Source organism: Oncorhynchus keta, chromosome 1 (assembly GCF_023373465.1).
Source record: "Oncorhynchus keta strain PuntledgeMale-10-30-2019 chromosome 1, Oket_V2, whole genome shotgun sequence".
Classification (NCBI taxonomy): domain Eukaryota; kingdom Metazoa; phylum Chordata; class Actinopteri; order Salmoniformes; family Salmonidae; genus Oncorhynchus; species Oncorhynchus keta.
In genome coordinates, this window is record NC_068421.1 from 80,642,846 (window position 1) to 80,662,845 (window position 20,000).

The 20,000-nt window shown below is 43.6% G+C and overlaps 1 protein-coding gene across 1 annotated transcript in view; it reads left to right on the forward strand.

Annotated features, from left to right (window-relative positions):
* Positions 1 to 20,000, forward strand: part of slc1a7b (solute carrier family 1 member 7b) — a 108,827-nt gene that overhangs the window by 58,229 nt on the left and 30,598 nt on the right. Inside the window, exons 4-7 of the mRNA XM_052461808.1 lie at positions 10,669 to 10,711; positions 10,865 to 11,099; positions 11,483 to 11,582; positions 11,867 to 12,100. Of these exons, the coding sequence (XP_052317768.1) occupies positions 10,669 to 10,711; positions 10,865 to 11,099; positions 11,483 to 11,582; positions 11,867 to 12,100 (612 nt within the window). The remainder of the gene's footprint in view (positions 1 to 10,668; positions 10,712 to 10,864; positions 11,100 to 11,482; positions 11,583 to 11,866; positions 12,101 to 20,000) is intronic.

The window sequence follows — 20,000 nt, forward strand, 5'->3', positions numbered from 1 at the left end:
TTTATTTATTTTTTATTTCACCTTTATTTAACCAGGTAGGCTGGTTGAGAACAAGTCCTCATTTACAACTGCGACCTGGCCAAGATAAAGCAAAGCAGTGCGACACAAACAACAACACAGAGTTATACATGGAATAAACAAACATACAGTCAATAACACAATAGAAAAAGTCTATATACAGTGTGTGTAAATGAGGTGAGTTAAGGGAGTAAATAGTCCATAGTGGCGAAATAATTACAATTTAGCAACTAAACACTGTGGAGAAGATAGATGTGCAGAAGATGAATGTGCAAGTAGAGAAACTGGGGAGCAAAGGAGCAAAAAAAATAACAGTATGGGGATGAGGTAGTTGATTGGGCTGTTAACAGATGGGCTATGTACAGGTGCAGTGGTCTGTGAGCTGCTCTGACAGCTGCTGCTTAAAGTTAGTGAGGGAGATATGAGTCTCCAGCTTCAGTGATTTTTACAGTTCCTTCCAGTCAGTGGCAGCAGAGAACTGTAACGAAAGGTGACCAAAGGAGGAATTGGCATTGGGGGTGACCAGTGAAATATGCCTGCTGGAGCGGGTGCTACGGTTGGGTGCTGCAATGGTGACCAGTGAGCTGAGATAAGGTGGGGATTTACCTAGCAAAGACTTATAGTTGACCTGGAGCCAGTGGGTTTGGATACGAATATGAAGCAAGGGCCAGCCAACGAGAGCATACAGGTCACAGTCGTGGGTAGTATATGGGGCTTTGGTAACAAAATGGATGGCACTGTGATAGACTGCATCCAATTTGCTGAGTAGCGTGTTGGAGGCTATTTTGGAAATGACATCGCCGAAGTCAAGGATCGTTAGGATGGTCAGATTTAAAAGGCTTTGTTTGGCAGCATGAGTGAAGGATGTTTTTTTGCGAAATAGGAAGCCGATTCTAAATTTACTTTTGGATTGGAGATGCTTAATGTGAGTCTTGAAGGAGAGTTTACAGTCTAACCTGACACCTAGGTATTTGTAGATGTCCACATGTTCTATGTCAGAACCGTCCAGAGTAGTGATGCTGGACGGGCAGGCAGGTGCTGGTAGCGAATGGTTGAAGAGCTTAACTTGCATTTAAGAGCGGTTGAAGGCCACGGAAGGAGTTGTATGGTATTGCAGCTCGTCTGGAGGTTAGTTAACACAGTGTCCAAAGAAGGACCTGAAGTATACAGAATGGTATCGTCTGCGCAGAGGTGGATCAGATAATCACCAGCAGCAAGAGCGACGTCATTGATGTATACTGAGAAAAGAGTCAGCCCGAGAATTCAACCCTGTTGCACCCCCATAGAGACTGCCAGAGGTCAGGACAACAGGCCCTCCAGTTTGACACACTGAGAAGTCTGAGAAGTAGTTGGTAAACCAGGCGAGGCAGTCATTTGAGAAACCAAGGCTGTTGAGTCTGCCGATAAGAATGTGGTGATTGAGTCAAAAGCCGTGACCAGGTCGATGAATACAGCTGCACAGAATTGTCTCTTATTGATGGAGGTTATGATATCATTTAGAACCTTGAGCGCGGCTGAGGTGCACCCATGACCAGCTCGGAAACCAGATTGCATAGCGGAGAAGGTGTGGTGGGATTCGAAATGGTCGGTGATCTGATTGTTATCTCGGCTTTCGAATACCTTGGAATACCTTGGATGACCGCGGCAGTTTTCCAATGTTTGGGGATCTCAGACGATACGAAAAAGAGGTTGAACAGGCTAGGGTTGCAACAATGACGGCTGATAATTTTAGAAGAGAGGGTCCAGAGTGTCTAGCCCTGCTGATTTGTAGGGGTCCAGATTTTACACCTCTTTCAGAACATCAGCAATCTGGATTTGGGTGAAGGAGAAATGGGGAGGCTTGGGCAAGTTGTTGTGAGGGGTGCAGGGCTGTTGACTGGGGGAGAGGTTGCCAAGTGGAAAAGCATGGCCAGTTGTAGAAAAATGCTTTTTGAAATGCTCAATTATCGTGGATTTATCGGTGGTGACAGTGTTTCCTAGCCTCAGTGCAGTGGGCAGCTGGGAGGAGGTGCTCTTATTCTCCATGGACTTTTTGGACTTTGTGCTGCAGGATGCAAATTTCTGTTTGATAAAGCTAGCCTTTGCTTTCCAAACTGCCTGTGTATATTGGTTCCTAACTTCCCTGAAAGTTGCATATCGTGGGTGCTATTCGATGCTAATGCAGTATGACAAATCAGACCAACTGGCCCTCCAAATATACCTCCGCTGTCTTCAACCAGGATCTCAGCGATCACTGCCTCATTGCCTGTATCCGCCACGGAGCCGCAGTCAAACGACCACCCCTCATCACTGTCAAACGCTCCCTAAAACACTTCTGTGAGCAGGCCTTTCTAATCGACCTGGCCCGGGTATCCTGGAAGGACATTGACCTCATCCCGTCAGTTGAGGATGCATGGTCATTCTTTAAAAGTAACTTCCTCACCATTTTAGATAAGCATGCTCCGTTCAAAAAATGCAGAACCAAGAACAGATACAGCCCTTGGTTCACTCCAGACCTGACTGCCCTCGACCAGCACAAAAACATCCTGTGGCGGACTGCAATAGCATCGAATAGCCCCCGTGATATGCAACTGTTCAGGAAGTCAGGAACCAATACACGCAGTCAGTCAGGAAAGCTAAGGCCAGCTTCTTCAGGCAGAAGTTTGCATCCTGTAGCTCCAACTCCAAAAAGTTCTGGGACACTGTGAAGTCCATGGAGAACAAGAGCACCTCCTCCCAGCTGCCCACTGCACTGAGGCTAGGAAACACGGTCTCCACCGTTAAATCCATGATTATCGAAAACTTCAAAAAGCACTTCTCAACGGCTGGCCATGCCTTCCGCCTGGCTACTCCAACCTCGGCCAACAGCTCCGCCCCCCCCCGTAGCTCCTCACCCAAGCCTCTCCAGGTTCTCCTTTACCCAAATCCAGATAGCAGATGTTCTGAAAGAGCTGCAAAACATGGACCCGTACAAATCAGCTGGGCTTGACAATCTGGACCCGCTATTTCTGAAACTATCTGCCGCCATTGTCGCAACCCCTATTACCAGCCTGTTCAACCTCTCTTTCATATCGTCTGAGATCCCCAAGGATTGGAAAGCTGCCGCAGTCATCCCTCTCTTCAAAGGGGGAGACACCCTGGACCCAAACTGTTATAGACCTATATCCATCCTGCCCTGCCTATCTAAGGTCTTCGAAAGCCAAGTCAACAAACAGGTCACTCACCATCTCGAATCCCACCGTACCTTCTCCGCTGTGCAATCTGGTTTCCGAGCCGGTCACGGGTGCACCTCAGCCACACTCAAGGTACTAAACGATATCATAACCGCCATCGATAAAAGACAGTACTGTGCAGCCGTCTTCATCGACCTCGCCAAGGCTTTCGACTCTGTCAATCACCATATTCTTATCGGCAGACTCAACAGCCTCGGTTTTTCAGATGACTGCCTTGCCTGGTTCACCAATTACTTTGCAGACAGAGTTCAGTGTGTCAAATCGGAGGGCATGCTGTCCGGTCCTCTGGCAGTCTCTATGGGGGTGCCACAGGGTTCAATTCTCGGGCCGACTCTTTTTCTGTATATATCAATGATGTTGCTCTTGCTGCGGGCGATTCCCTGATCCACCTCTACGCAGACGACACCATTCTATATACTTTCGGCCCGTCATTGGACACTGTGCTATCTAACCTCCAAACGAGCTTCAATGCCATACAGCACTCCTTCCGTGGCCTCCAACTGCTCTTAAACGCGAGTAAAACCAAATGCATGCTTTTCAACCGATCGCTGCCTGCACCCGCATGCCCGACTAGCATCACCACCCTGGATGGTTCCGACCTTGAATATGTGGACATCTATAAGTACCTAGGTGTCTGGCTAGACACCTCATTTGGCCGCCTTTCGTTCCAGTGCTCTGCTGACTGTGACTGGAACGAATTGCAAAAATCGCTGAAGTTGGAGACTTTTATCTCCCTCTCCAACTTCAAACATCAGCTATCCGAGCAGCTATCCGATCGCTGCAGCTGTACATAGTCTATAGGTAAATAGCCCACCCATTTTCACCTACCTCATTCCCATACTGTTTTTATACTGTTTTTATTTATTTATTTACTTTTCTGCTCTTTTGCACACCAATATCTCTACCTGTACATGACCATCTGATCATTTATGACTCCAGTGTTAATCTGCAAAATTGTATTATTCGCCTTCCTCCTCATGCCTTTTGCACACATTGTATACAGACTGCCCATTTTTTCTACTGTGTTATTGACTTGTTAATTGTTTACTCCATGTGTAACTCTGTGTTGTCTGTTCACACTGCTATGCTTTATCTTGGCCAGGTCGCAGTTGCAAATGAGAACTTGTTCTCAACTAGCCTACCTGGTTAAATAAAGGTGAAATAAAAAAAAACAATCAAAAAATTAAAGCCGCTGGCCACTAGGAGCACCGACTCTGGATGAGCATAGTGTGGTCTACAGCTTATCACTCTACCTCAGGCAAGCAAAACCTTAATATTAGATTTTATGCACCAGCTGTTATTTACAAACAGACAGCCACCCCATTGTCTTACTGAGGCAGCTGTTCTATCTTGCCGATGTATGGAAACTCAGCCAGCTGTATGTTATCCATGTCGTCGTTCAGCCACAACTCGGTAAAACATAAGATATTACAGTTTTTAATGTCCCGTTGGTAGGATAGTCTCATCCAGTTTATTATCCAATGATTGCACGTTGGCTAATAGGACTGATGGTAGAGGCGGATTACCCACTCGCCGTCGGATCCTTACAAGGCACCCCGACCTACATCCCCATTATCTCAGTCTCTTCTTCATGCGAATGACGGGGATTTGTGCCTTGCCCAGTGTCTGAAGAAAATCCTTTGCGTCCGAAACATAAGACAGGGATGTTGTTGACCTGCAGATATAGGATCTTAAATTGAGCCATTTTTCTACAGCAGTAATGTAATCCTGAAGTAACAGGATATGTGAATTATTACGTTGATTATAATTTCATAAGAGAAAATCACATTTCAAAGTGGAATTGATAAACTTCAGAAGTTTGAAATGTCCTGCAAATAGCTGCCTCAAGTATTTTTTTGGGGGGTGGTGCTGTTATTTATTTCTTCAAAGGGGGAATAGTATTTCCCTGCGCTGCAGACTGCTATATGGGTCAGCTAATACAATACTATTAAAGGCCCAGTGCACGCACACTTTTTGTGAAATTTTATATATATATATATATTGTAAATACATATTTATTTATTTTATTCCGATTTTTCAGGGGGTGCTGCAGCACTCTCAGCAAAGTTGTGTTGCAACAGGTGATAAAATGAAGATCCTACATCTGAAATGTTCACATATAGCGTCCACATAGTGTCCAGTACTGTCCACTTAATGTTTACCCCATAAGGTGTCTGTCCCACACTGAATAGAGCAGCTACATTACATGTCATGGTAAACACTACTTCTCTTTGAAGTATGGGAATGATTCACTTTCATAACATGTCCCTGTTAGTGGCACCTCACATTTGTCACTTTCAGAATCCTGGCGTGGAAGATGTAGACTTTTCAAATGGACCTCCTTTAGCCCCTGTGTTTACTATTGTTTGCCTTTGTATGTGTGCTTTATGTGAGCGCCATCATGTCTGAACATTCCATCTGACTGAATGGAAGCTGCAGAAAGAGTGTACACTTTGTGTTTTAGTGTTTGAGCTGAGAGGGCTGAGAGGTTCCAGATGTCTCACACTCACTCACACACATACATACACACACACACACACACACACACACACACACACACACACACACACACACACACACACACACACACACACACACACACACACACACACACACACACACACACACACACACACACACACACACACACACACACAGAGAGAGACAGACATGCACGCACACACACAGACATGCACACACACTCTCTATCTCTCTCTCACACACACACACACATACACACACACACACACACACACACACACACACACACACACACACACACGTATGAGTGGAGCTGAAAGATACAACATGAATCATGGACATTCTATTCACACCAAAGCACCTGGAGCCTCTGTCCCATTTTTGTGTCCTTCTGGGCTTTTGACAGGAAAATGTACAAATATTTGAATGGTATTTCATTGTGATATGTGTATTCTCTCTCTGTCTCTGTTTCAGATGTTTTCAGAAAGTTGATCTGTTGCCCTGAGAAGTTAGAATTACTTACCCAACGGGAACAGACGTCATTTCAACGTCTAGTTTTAATTTACATTTGGTTGAGTTGTCAACTAACATGAATTCAACATGAAATCAACAAAAAATGTCACCATGTCATTGAACTTAAAATACTATATTCCCTTATGTCAATAATTTTTGGTAAATCCAGTGAGTTTTCCACGTTGATTCAACGTCATCGCATGTCATTTTTTTTATTTGAAATTACGTGGATTTAACCAGGTTTTGGCCGGTGGGTAGTTTACAAAAAGTTAAGATAGTTTGTAGGTAAGAGACTATTTTATGTAAACATAATAAAATAATGGTATGTTTTAATGTTATCAGTTCGACCACTTCAACTATTTCAATGAAAACGTCATTGTTAAGACAGTCACAACAACAAAATCTGAGGAAAGCTAAATGTTCTTTACAATAGTTCAAAGGGTCAACCATTTTTAACTGAACATCCTGACTTTCAATGGGATAACAAAATATTATCTGAAAACCTTCTTAAGAGGTTACTTTCACAATGCAGTACATTGTATTTTGAAAGAAACATTTATATAACCACAAGGTTATACCGTAGGCTTTTTGTTCATCCAACACAACAGAGCAGGAGCTGTACAGAAGATGAAGGCCTATTTCTCCCACTCAGAAGAAACTACAGTACATGTGTTGGATGTTAACCCTTTCCCATTTGGTTTTTTAACTCATGGCTGTGCTGTAGATAATCACAAATAAAACAGTTCCTGAAGTTCATGAAAAGTGCATGAGGTTTTAAAGACTCACATGTGTCGTGTCTTTACTATCATTAAATTGAAGACAGTTTTTATCAAAGATTCTTTGTAATTAGTATTACCCGATTAGACTGATTAATCATGTAACTGTAATTAACTAGGAAGTCTGGGCACCAAGGAAAATATTCAGATTACAAGGTCATCACTTTTCAGATATTTTATCTGATCAATTAGTCATCGAATGAATTAATTATTTACTTTACCTCACGTTAGTCTCATTCCAAACATCGTAAATTGTTGGTTATCTGCACTAACCCAGTCTTCACTATGAGTCATCCATACATCAATTGTCCTAAATAATTTATTTATTACTAACTAAGTAATTCACAGAAATGCATAAACCAACAAACAAACAGGGTAAATGTGGTTACAAGAAATGATAGGAGAATGTGCCCTAGTGGGCTAAACCGGCATCGCGGCTTGTTAGACAAAAGGGGAAGTGGGGGTCGACTAAGAAGTCACTACAGAGTGATAATTCTAACAATTGAAATGCTAATCCTTTGCACATGAACGCTCACTCATTCGGGAACAATTGCAATCAGTATATATATTTATGCTCAGTGTGTCGTCTTGATTGCTGGTGAAAAGTTTGTTTCTATTGGAGAGTTTTATCCTACATTTACATTTACATTTAAGTCATTTAGCAGACGCTCTTATCCAGAGCGACTTACAAATTGGTGCATTCACCTTATGACATCCTCTCTCTCTCTCTCTCTCTCTCTCTCTCTCTCTCTCTCTCTCTCTCTCTCTCTCTCTCTCTCTCTCTTGGTTAGAGGGGATAGTTCAGAGTGACATTCATTCGTTTTGTTATAGAATCGGCAGTTTCGGCGGTTGTCGTTCTTCATGTTCAATGATACCGAATTCCTAACTGCAGACTAGTAATTAATATCAAAGACTTGTTCTTATTCTGTCGGTATTGATAGTCTAAGAGTTTAACCACGTGGTATGGTTAAAAGATTCAGCAATGGTCTACAACCTTTGTCCTCTCCTAATGGAGAAAAACATGGTCTGGTGATCATTTCTCAAAGTTGGGTTTTATTTGGAATTTCAGAAAAGGGCTGTCCCAGGACGCCTGACCCTAACTGGGCTCAGGGGCGGTCCTCTGATTTAGTTAACTCCAATTCCTTTTTTGAGTTTTCCTTCATTAAACAGTCCAAAATCACGTTGTAAAATTGTGTAAACAGTATCATACTCAGTCATTCATCTTATACAACAATTAGATGTAAACCTCATATCTGAGGCTACTATATAAACAGCGATAAGGTAATTTGGCCGCACCGTCTCCCATGAGCTTCCCCAAGTTGTAACAAACGGACCAGTTCGTAGCTGGATTCTTCACCGATCTTTTATACCTTCACCGGAACGTTGTTCGTACCTCAAGTTCTGTGAGGTGAAAGGAATTCCTTTGTTCTCTATGAAAATGCACTCTCTCTATACTGTGTGTCCATGAGGAGATCCTCAGGAATTTACGACGTCTCTCGGGCCACAGCAGCCTAGTTGAAGGAGGAAAGGAGGCAATGTCATGACACACCCAACGTCATGACACACCCAAAGAGGTAACGTCATGAAGAATCCAGTGAAGAATCCAGCTACGAACAAATCCAGCTACGAACAGGTCCATTTGTTACAACTTGGGGAAGCTTCTTCACACATGTATGGACTAAATAAACCTTTACAAAATAAATAAATAAATAATTGTGAAATATCATGTAGTTTTGCGATAGACATTGAACAGATAAAATACAATGACTTAATAAGGTTTTTTGTATATTTTTATACGTATACAGTACCAGTCAAAAGTTTGGACAAGCCTACTCATTCAAGGGTTTTTCTTTATTTTCACTATTTTCTACATTGTAGAATGATAATGAAGACATCAAAACTATGAAATAACACATATGGAATGATGTAGTAACTAAGAAAGTGTTAAACAAATGTAAATATTTTTATATTTGAGATTCTTCAAAGTAGCCACCCTTTGCCTTGATTGCAGCTTTGCACACTCTTGGCATTCTCTCAACCAGCTTCACGAGGTAGTCACCTGGAATGCATTTCAATTAACAGGTGTGCCTTGTTAAAAGTTCATTTGTGGGGTTTTCTGAGCCAACCATTTGTGTTGTGACAAGGTATGGGTGGTATACAGAAGATAGCCCTATTTGGTAAAATACCAAGTCCATATTATGGCAAGAACAGCTGAAATAAGCAAAGAGAAATGACATCATTACTTTAAGACATGAAGGTCAGTCAATGCGGAAAATTTTAAGAACTTTGACAGTTTCTTCAAGTGCAGTCGCAAAAACTATCAAGCGCTATGATGAAACTGGCTCTCATGAGGACCGCCACAGGAAAGGAAGACCCAGAGTTACCTCTGCTGCAGAGGATAAGTTCATTAGAGCTACCAGCCTCAGAATCCGGTTTGCGCTTAGTGGGACTGTCATTTGTTTTTCAACAGGACAATGACCCAAACACACCTCCAGCCTGTGAAAGGGTTATTTGATCAAGAATTAGAGTGATGGAGTGCTGCATCAGATGACCTGGCCTCCACAATCACCCGAACTCAACCCAATTGAGATGGTTTGGGATGAGTTGGACCGCAGAGCGAAGGAAAAGCCACCAACAAGTGCTCAGCATATGTGGGAACTCCTTCAAGACTGTTGGAAAAGCATTCCAGGTGAAACTGCTTGAGAGAATGCCAAGAGTGTGCAAATCTATTGTCAAGGCAAAGGGTGGCTGCTTTGAAGAATCTCAAATAAAAAATACATTGTAATTTGTTTAACACTTTCTTGGTTATAAAATGATTCCATATGTGTTATTTCATGGATTCAATAGATCCACAGACGGTGCAATCGTTATCATCCAGAAGGCGAGGTCAGTACAGGTGCATCGAAGATGAGAATGAAAAACAGCTTCTATATAAAGGCCATCAGACTGTTAAATTGCCATCACTAACCAGCTTCCACCCGGTTACGCAACCCTGCACCTTAGATGCTGCTGCCCTATGTACATAGACTTGGAATCACTAGCCACTTTAATAATGGAACACTAGTCCCTTTAATAATGTACAAATAATGTTTGCATACTGCTTCAATCATCACATACAGTGCCAGAGCCAGAAATCTTGCTTGTTTATAGGTGACCAAATACTTATTTTTCACCATAATTTGCAAATAAATTCATACAAAATCCTACAATGTGATTTTCAGTATTTTTTTTCTTCTAATTTTGTCTGTCATAGTTGAAGTGAACCTATGATGAAAATTACAGGCCTCTCTCATATTTTTAAGTGGGAGAACTTGCACAATTGGTGGCTGACTAAATACTTTTTTGCCCCACTGTATATATTTATACTGTATTCTATTCTACTGTATTTTAGTCAAAGACACTATCTAATATTTATATATTTCCTAATTCCTTTCTTTTACTTTTAGATTTGTGTGTATTGTTGTGAATTGTTAGATACTACTGCACTGTTGGAGCTACGGACACAAGCATTTCTCTACACCCACAATAACGTCTTCTAAATATGTGTATGTGACCAGTAACATTTGATTTCTCTAAATAGTAATATAAATAAAGAAAAACCCTTGAATGAGAAGGGGTGTCCAAACTTTTGACTGGTACTGTATATTTTTGTTCTCTTTCCCTTCCAGCAACATGTTTCCAGCTAACTTAGTTCAAGCCACATTTCAACAGGTGAGCCCCTTTAAATCATACGCTTTCCTGTAGGACTTCATGCTCTGTGTGTCTCTATTGAGTTCAAGTTTCTTTCTCTGTCGTCTAATTAAGGAAGTAAACCAGGAATAATCTTTAATCGTCCCTGTTCTCTGCTCTACTTCATGTGAACAGTACCGGACAAGAAGTGTTCCCATTATGAAAACGCCGAAGGCCACAGTGAGTCAGAGCCTATCAGAGTCCACCACAAGGCGAGCACTCATATACGGTATCCAGGACGACAACGGAACAGAGCTCCAGAACTTCTCCTTGGACCTGACTCCTCCCCCAGATGTATACTTCAAAACATTACCGGGAACCAGTGACGGAATGAACGTCCTTGGAATCGTCATCTTCTCAGCCACTATGGGTAATAAATAAACACTTTATTTTACATTTCATTCATTTAGCAGACACTCTTATGCAGAGCAACTCAGGGAGTGCATAGATTTTCATGCTTTGTTCTTCATCCAAACTGGGTCACCTTGGGAATCAAACCCACAACCCTGGCATTATAAGCGCCATGCTCTACCAACTGAGCCACTCTGTCTTCATCACTATTATTTGTGACATTTCCTGAAATCTTTTGCTTACATTACGTTGTTGTTTTTGTATTTGACCAAGTTCAGATGTCAAGCAAGGCCTAAATCACTGTCGGCAGAAATGAGCACTTTTCTCAGTTGATGTCTAGTGATATGTACTATGTGAGCAGCGTCCTGTCCTGCATCACTGACATGCTGTTTATTTTGACAGGTATAATGCTGGGCAGGATGGGGCCTAACGGCAGCGCCTTGGTCAACTTCTGCCAGAGCCTGAACGAGGCTGTCCTGAAGATTGTTGCTATCGTCATCTGGTAAAGATTTGACTACACTATACAGCAACTAAGACATAGAGTTTTAACCAGACCATATGAAGTGATCCTTATCAGGAAAAACTCCAAGTCCTAACCGTAACACATAAATGTGGAGACATCACAGACATTTCTACCTGCATTCATCACAGACAGCCCATCACCCTAGGGTTGCATCTGAAAGTAAATATGGAATAGTGTCCACGGAATAGTGTCCAGGATCCTTGTTACAAATTCTGTATAGCTGGGTGTATGACCTCTGACCCTGCTCCTCCTTTCCTGACTAGGTACTTCCCATTCGGCATCGTGTTCCTGGTGGCCGGTAAGATCCTGGAGATGAGTGATCCGTCGGCCATGGGTAAGAAGCTGGGTTTCTACGCTGTCACGGTGGTCTTTGGTCTGATCCTCCATGGGCTCTTCATCCTCCCGGCCATGTACTTCTTCATCACCAAGAAGAGCCCCATCGTCTACATCAGGGGTATCCTGCAGGCCCTGCTCATCGCCCTGGCAACATCCTCTAGGTAAACAACAACTCTGACCCGAACATTAACACTAGCCTTGACCCTTAACCCATCATGCACATCAGTGGAATCCTGCAGGCCCTGCTCACCGCCCTGGAAACCTCATCCAGTTAAATAACAACAACAAACCTAACTCTGATCCTAGACCTAACCTTAGCCCTTACCCTAACCCCTTGTCTACATCTGGGGAATCCTGCAGGCGCTTCTCATCGCCCTGGCAACATCCTCCAGGTAAGGCACATTGCTGGGGAAACAGCCTCCTCATGAACATGTAACAGATGGGCATCTATAACCTCACTCCTCAGCCTGAAATGTCTCCAGCTTTTTGGTGGTGGGACTGGCTAAGACAGTTTCAGGATGGTCATTGTGTGTGTTTGGGAGGCAGAGGTCCTAGGTTCTGGTCTTGGTGTGAGTAGGAGAAAGTGGTCCTGCTAAGCAACACATTGACATCAGACTCAGGGCATGTGCGGTGTAAAAAAGCCAACTTAACTAATTGCTTAATCGGTGTTATTTTGTGAGTTGAGTGGACTTCAAAAATACAATAATTTTAGCTTAATATATGTTAGTTTGTTTACTCAACAAACTCTGCTCGAAGTGAGTTGAATTTGAAGAAGCATGTTAAGTAAAATGACAAATCCCCGTTTGCTCAAAACCACTGAAAACCATGGCCATCATTACCATATTTCCAGGCATGCTCTGTACCAGGTTGATTTTCAGAATGGTTTGTTTTAATACCTGTACATTGATTGGTTGATTAATCTTACGCTACACAAACATAAATAATAAGCATTTTTCTAAATGAATACAAACTGTTAGTTATTGGACTTATTGCACCCATTACTGATATGACTGTTCCAGTTTATTTGATTTAGGTAGTCTCAATAAGTGATCTCCCCTACTCCGGCAATCATTCTCAATGCAGTTTGCGCGTGATTAAAAAGTTGGATATCCTCACTCAATAGGAATTACACATCACTTTGTGACTTGCAGGCTTGATGTGGCGTGTAAACCAGGAGCTTCAGCCCCCTTTGTTAGGGTGAACTGACCAGGTGAAAGCTATGATCCCTTATTGATGTCACTTGTTAAATCCACTTCAATTAGTGTAGAAGAAGGGGAGGACACAAGTTCAAGAAGGATTATTCAGCCTTGAGACAATTGAGACGTGGATTGTGTATGTATGCCATTTAGAGGGTGAATGGGCAAGATAAAAGATTTAAGTGCCTTTTTATGTTTTTATATAACTAGGTAAGTCAGTTAAGAATAAGTTCTTATTTACAATGACGGTCAAACCCTAGTCCCTATGGGACTCCCAATCACGACTGGATGGGATAGAGCCTGGATTAGTGATGCCTCTTGTACTGAGATGCAGTACCTTAGACCGCTGCGCCACTTGGGAGCCCTCTTTGAACAGGGTATGGTAGTAGGTGTCAGGTGCACCGGTTTGTGTCGAGAACTGCAAAGCTACTGGGGTTTTCACGCTCAACAGTTTCCCGTGTGTATCAAGAATGGTCCACCACCCAAAGGACATCCAGACAACTTGACACAACTGTGGGAAGCATTGGAGTCAACATGGGCAAAGCATCCCTGTGGAATGCTTTCCACACCTTGTAGAGTCCATGCCCCGACTAATTGAGGCTATTCTTAGGGCAAATGAGGGAGGTGCAACTCAATATTAGGAAGGTGTCCTTAATGTTTTGTACACTCAGTGTATGTTCACTCAACCTAACATTCAACTTGAGAATGTATGTTTGTTCAGCTATATAGTCCCAAATGTTGAGCAAACTCACAATCCTATTCCAGCTGGTTGCCTTACAATTGTAAGTTGAATCACCCTTTTTTTCTCCCAGTGTATATACTAGAGCTTCCTTTTATGTCACAAAGGGGGTGGGTTCCTGTAGTGTGTTTGATGTAAGAAAGGCTTAAGAACATATGTAAGAAAGGCGCCAAACCGGAACAACAGTCAAGTACAGTACCCATTGCCGTGTTAACATTTCATAGGCACATTATGATAACCTAGCAACAGCCTTCAAATATGCCCTTCTTTAAAAATAAAGAGCCTGCTAATCAAAGCATGGTAAAACATGACAATGAGGTAAAACGCCTTGGAGCATTCATGAATAGGCTAGAGGCTATAATGTGTTTAAATCCAAGGTTAAGATCCTATTCATGTAGTTAATTACACACATACCACACACACACACCATCCCAGATATTTCAGATGCCACACATTGTATGTTTCCAGAGTTAAAACACTTGTCAGACTGGGAGGGAGGAGGAAGGAGAGAGCAGGGAGAAGATAGGAGTGAGGAGGGAGGTGAGAGGAGGGAGGAGGGGGTGAGGAGGAAGATGAGGAGAGAAGAGGGAGGGAAGAGAGAGGAGGGAGGTGAAAGGAGGGGGATGAGAGGAGGGAGGAGAGAATATGGAGGAGGGAGGCGAGAAGAGGGAGGTAAAAGGAGAGAAAAGGGAGGAGGGAGGAGAGAAGAGGGAAGTGGGAGGTGAGAGGAGGGAGGTGAGATGCGAGAGGAGGGGAGGGGAGGGGAGGGGGAGAGGGAGGTGGGAGGGGGAAGGAGAGAGCAGGGAGAAGATAGGAGTGAGGAGGGAGGTGAGAGGAGGGAGGAGGGGGTGAGGAGGAAGATGAGGAGAGAAGAGGGAGGGGAGAGGAGGGAAGAGAGAGGAGGGAGGTGAAAGGAGGGGGATGAGAGGAGGGAGGAGAGAATATGGAGGAGGGAGGAGAGAAGAGGGAGGTAAAAGGAGAGAAAAGGGAGGAGGGAGGAGAGAAGAGGGAAGTGGGAGGTAAGAGGAGGGAGGAGAGAAGAGGGAGGTGAGAGAAGGGAGGTGAGATGTGGTAAGAGGGGGGAGAGGGAGAGGGGTGGGTGAGAGGAGGGAGGAGGGAGGAGGGAGGAGAGAGGAGGGAGGTGAGATGCGAGAGGAGGGGAGGGGGAGGGGAGGGGAGGGGAGAGGGAGGTGAGAGAACGGAAGTGAGAGGAAGGGGGTGAGAGGATGGATGGAAGAGGAAGGAGGGGAGAAGATGGGGGTGGGAGGGGGGAAGGAGAGAGCAGGGAGAAGATAGGAGTGAGGAGGGAGGTGAGAGGAGGGAGGAGGGGTGAGGAGGAACATGAGGAGAGAAGAGGGAGGGGAGAGGAGGGAAGAGAGAGGAGGGAGGTGAAGGGAGGGGGGTGAGAGGAGGGAGGAGAGAATATGGAGGAGGGAGGAGAGAAGAGGGAGGTAAAAGGAGAGAAAAGGGAGGAGGGAGGAGAGAAGAGGGAAGTGGGAGGTGGGAGGAGGGAGGTGAGATGCGAGAGGAGGGGAGGGGGAGGGGAGGGGAGAGGGAGGTGGGAGGGGGGAAGGAGAGAGCAGGGAGAAGATAGGAGTAAGGAGGGAGGTGAGAGGAGGGGGGAGGGGGTGAGGAGGAAGATGAGGAGAGAAGAGGGAGAGGAGAGGAGGGGAGAGAGAGGAGGGAGGTGAAAGGAGGGGGATGAGAGGAGGGAGGAGAGAATATGGAGGAGGGAGGGGAGAAGAGGGAGGTAAAAGGAGAGAAAAGGGAGGAGGGAGGAGAGAAGAGGGAAGTGGGAGGTGAGAGGAGGGAGGAGAGAAGAGGGAGGTGAGAGGAGGGAGATGAGATGTGGGAAGAGGGGGGGGGAGGGAGAGGGGGTGGGTGAGTGGAGGGAGGAGGGAGGAGAGAGGAGAGAGGAGGGAGGTGAGATGCGAGAGGAGGGGAGGGGAGGGGAGGGGGAGGGGAGGGGAGGGGAGAGGGAGGTGAGAGAACGGAAGTGAGAGGAAGGTTGTGAGAGGATGGATGGAAGAGGAAGGAGGGGAGAAGAGGGGGGTGAAAGGAGGTATTTGGTATTTTATTAGGATGAAACATGAAACATGACATAATACAGAACATTAATAGACAAGAACAGCTCAAGGACATTTAAAAACAGCACACATAGCCTACATATCAATACATACACAAAAACTATCTAGGTCAAATAGGGGAGAGGCGTTGTGCCGTGAGGTGTTGCTTTATCTGCTTTTTGAAACCAGGTTTGCTGTTCATTTGAGCAATATGAGATGGAAGGGAGTTTCATGTAATAATGGCTCTATATAGTCCTGCATGCTTTCTTGAATTTGTTCTGGACCTGGGGACTGTGACATGGTGGCATGTCTGGTATGGTAGGTGTGTGTGTCAGATCACATTTTACATTTACATTTAAGTCATTTAGCAGACGCTCTTATCCAGAGCGACTTACATCTGTGTGTAAGTTGACTATGCAAACAATCTGGAATTTTCAACACATTAATGTTTATTATAAAAAGAAGAAGTTATGCAGTCACTAAAAACTAGAGCCAGCAGGACTTGCTTTTTGGAGTGTGGTGTCAAAAAAAAGAGTATCTCTTTATTAAGGAGAGGTAGAAGGGAGGTGAGAGGTGAGTGTTGGAGGAAACGGGAGCTGTGTGTGTGTGTGTGTGTGTGTGTGTGTGTGTGTGTGTGTGTGTGTGTGTGTGTGTGTGTGTGTGTGTGTGTGTGTGTGTGTGTGTGTGTGTGTGTGTGTGTGTGTGTGTGTGTGTGTGTGTGTGTTTAAATGTACTTGTGGGGACCAGAATTCCCCACAAGAATAGTAAACCAACAAAGACTTGACCAATTGGGGACATTTTGTTGGTCCACACAAGGTCAAATGCTATTTCTAGGGGGTTTCAGGATAGTGGGTTCGTTTTTTTAACCTTTATTTTACTAGGCAAGTCAGTTAAGAACAAATTCTTACTTTCAATGACGGCCTAAGAACAGTGGGTTCACTGCCTTGTTCAGGGGCAGAACAACAGATTTTTACATTCTCAGCTCAGGGATTCAATTTTGCAACCGTTCGGGTTACTAGTCCAACACTTCAACCACTAGGCTACCTGCCGAGGGTTAAGGTTAGGGTTAGTTTTAAGAAGGTTTCTGTTTATGCTGGTATCAAACCATGGGTTGCACGGGCCTATTTCAACTTTCTGCCCTGTTTCTATATTGTACATCCGACCGGTCTGGAGAGGGTGAGAGAACATGAAAGGCAGAGAGCAAATAAATACAGTGCCTTGCGAAAGTATTCGGCCCCCTTGAACTTTGCAACCTTTTGCCACATTTCAGGCTTCAAACATAAAGATATAAAACTGTATTTTTTTGTGAAGAATCGACAACAAGTGGGACACAATCATGAAGTGGAACGACATTTATTGGATATTTCAAACTTTTTTAACATCTCAAAAACTGAAAAATTGGTTGTGCAAAATTATTCAGCCCCCTTAAGTTAATACTTTGTAGCGCCACCTTTGGCTGCGATTACAGCTGTAAGTCGCTTGGGGTAAGTCTCTATCAGTTTTGCACATCGAGAGACTGAAATTTTTCCCCATTCCTCCTTGCAAAACAGCTCGAGCTCAGTGAGGTTGGATGGAGAGCATTTGTGAACAGCAGTTTTCAGTTCTTTCCACAGATTCTCGATTGGATTCAGGTCTGGACTTTGACTTGGCCATTCTAACACCTGGATATGTTTATTTTTGAACCATTCCATTGTAGATTTTGCTTTATGTTTTGGATCATTGTCTTGTTGGAAGACAAATCTCCGTCCCAGTCTCAGGTCTTTTGCAGACTCCATCAGGTTTTCTTCCAGAATGGTCCTGTATTTGGCTCCATCCATCTTCCCATCAATTTTAACCATCTTCCCTGTCCCTGCTGAAGAAAAGCAGGCCCAAACCATGATGCTGCCACCGCCATGTTTGACAGTGGGGATGTTGTGTTCAGGGTGATGAGCTGTGTTGCTTTTACGCCAAACATAACATTTTGCATTGTTGCCAAGTCATTTAGGTCAACATTGGATCTGTCAGAGATCCTCACTGAACTTCTGGAGAGAGTTTGCTGCACTGAAAGTAAAGGGGCTGAATAAATTTGCACGCCCAATTTTTCAGTTTTTGATTTGTTAAAAAAGTTTGAAATATCCAATAAATGTTGTTCCACTTCATGATTGTGTCCCACTTGTTGTTGATTCTTCACAAAAAAAATACAGTTTTATATCTTTATGTTTGAAGCCTGAAATGTGTCAAAAGGTCGCAAAGTTCAAGGGGGCCGAATACTTTCGCAAGGCACTGTACATGATTTTTAATTGAACTTCCTCCTCATGTCGGTGGCCCATCTGGCTCTCTTAATTAGGCCCTCACTAACTCCCACAGTCAATGCTCTTTACAATTGATAACAAGTGGAGCCAAGGTCTTAAGTTTTGCTATCCAACTGGATACAGCTGCTCTTCTATGGCTTATGGTCCAGGAGGCTTTCATCTCCAGACTGGTGATGCGGAGGGAGGTTGTAGGGTGGTTTTGAAAGTGTTTTACCAGGTGTGTTTGTAATATGTTTGTTTTTTTCAATTGTGTAGAGGTGCTGTTTGAGGCATGTCAAGACTGTGTGACTGGTTATTTCTATATAAATATTGTGGAATAATGTGCATGTTATGGCATGGACAATGTTAGTGCTCTGAATGGTCATGACTTGTGAGATAGGACTGGAGGTTTTTACATGTGGATTTTGAATGAGTGGGAGTTATAGTACTGTTGTTCAATAGGTAGTGTAGGACTGGGTTTATTGGAACATTTTGCATAGACTAAGAGATCCCTTAGGTTGGGTTTTCTGCAGAATGCTGATATTGGTCTGAATTCCTGGTGTGGGGGAAATGTATATTGTGTTTGGGTGAATGGGGCTTTAAGTCTGGAATGAAGGATTCTGTTCATGTCTGAGAAGGTGCTGATGAGGGGTATAATCTGAGGTTCTGTATCTGTTGGAGGGATAGGAACAGAGGGTCTGGGAAAGGTATGAAGGTGGAGGGCAGGGATAGGATGGGGGGATAGGGATACGGACCCAGAATCGGGAAAGGGTTAAGAATACAGTTGAAGTCGGAAGTTTACATACACCTTAGCCAAATACATTTAAACTCAGTTTTTCACAATTCCTGACATTTAATCCTAGTAAAAAATCCATGTTTTAGGTCAGTTAGGATCACCACTTTATTTTAAGTATGTGAAATAAATTAACAAGAAATTTGGAGTGGTTGAAAAAATAGTTTTCATTACTCCAATCCAAGTGTATGTAAACATCTGACTTCAACTGTAGGTGTGGGCTATTTACCTTTATTTAACTAGGCAAGTTAGTTAAGAACAAATTCTTATTTTCAATGACAGCCTAGGAACAGTGGGTTAACTGCCTGTTCAGGGGCAGAACGACAGATTTGTACCTTGTCAGCTTGAGGGTTTGAACTTGCAACCTTCTGGTTACTAGTCCAACGCTCTAACCACTAGGCTACCCTGCCACCCCAATTAAGGTTAGGGTTAAGGGTTAAGGTTAGGGTAAGGGTACAGGTTAGGGTTAGGGTTAGGGTTAGCGTTAGGTTTAGGGAAAATAGGATTTTGAATGGGATGTCCCCAAAAGGTTAGCTGCGGAAGACTGTGTGTGTGTGTGTGTGTGTGTGTGTGTGTGTGTGTGTGTGTGTGTGTGTGTGTGTGTGTGTGTGTGTGTGTGTGTGTGTGTGTGTGTGTGTGTGTGTGTGTGTGTGTGTGTGTGTGTGTGTGTGTGTGTGTAACCTTCATGTCCGTCCACTGACAGGTTAAGCAGACAGACATCCAAAGAAGAAACAAACATTACATCTCAACTCTGAGACTGGACATTTATGGAGAAGTAATTCTGCATGTTTCCTAAGTTTCATAAGGGGGTTATTTTGGAGTTAATCATGAAACGTAACAGCTGCTGTAAATGCACCATCTGTTCTCCCCAAAGCAGAATAAAGGTTCATAGTAATTGTTTGCTCTTCTAAGCTCTTTTAACATAATGAAGTACACATCTCTTTATATATTGAAATAAAAAGAACTGGTGGTTATGTCAGATGGCAATAAAATGCAC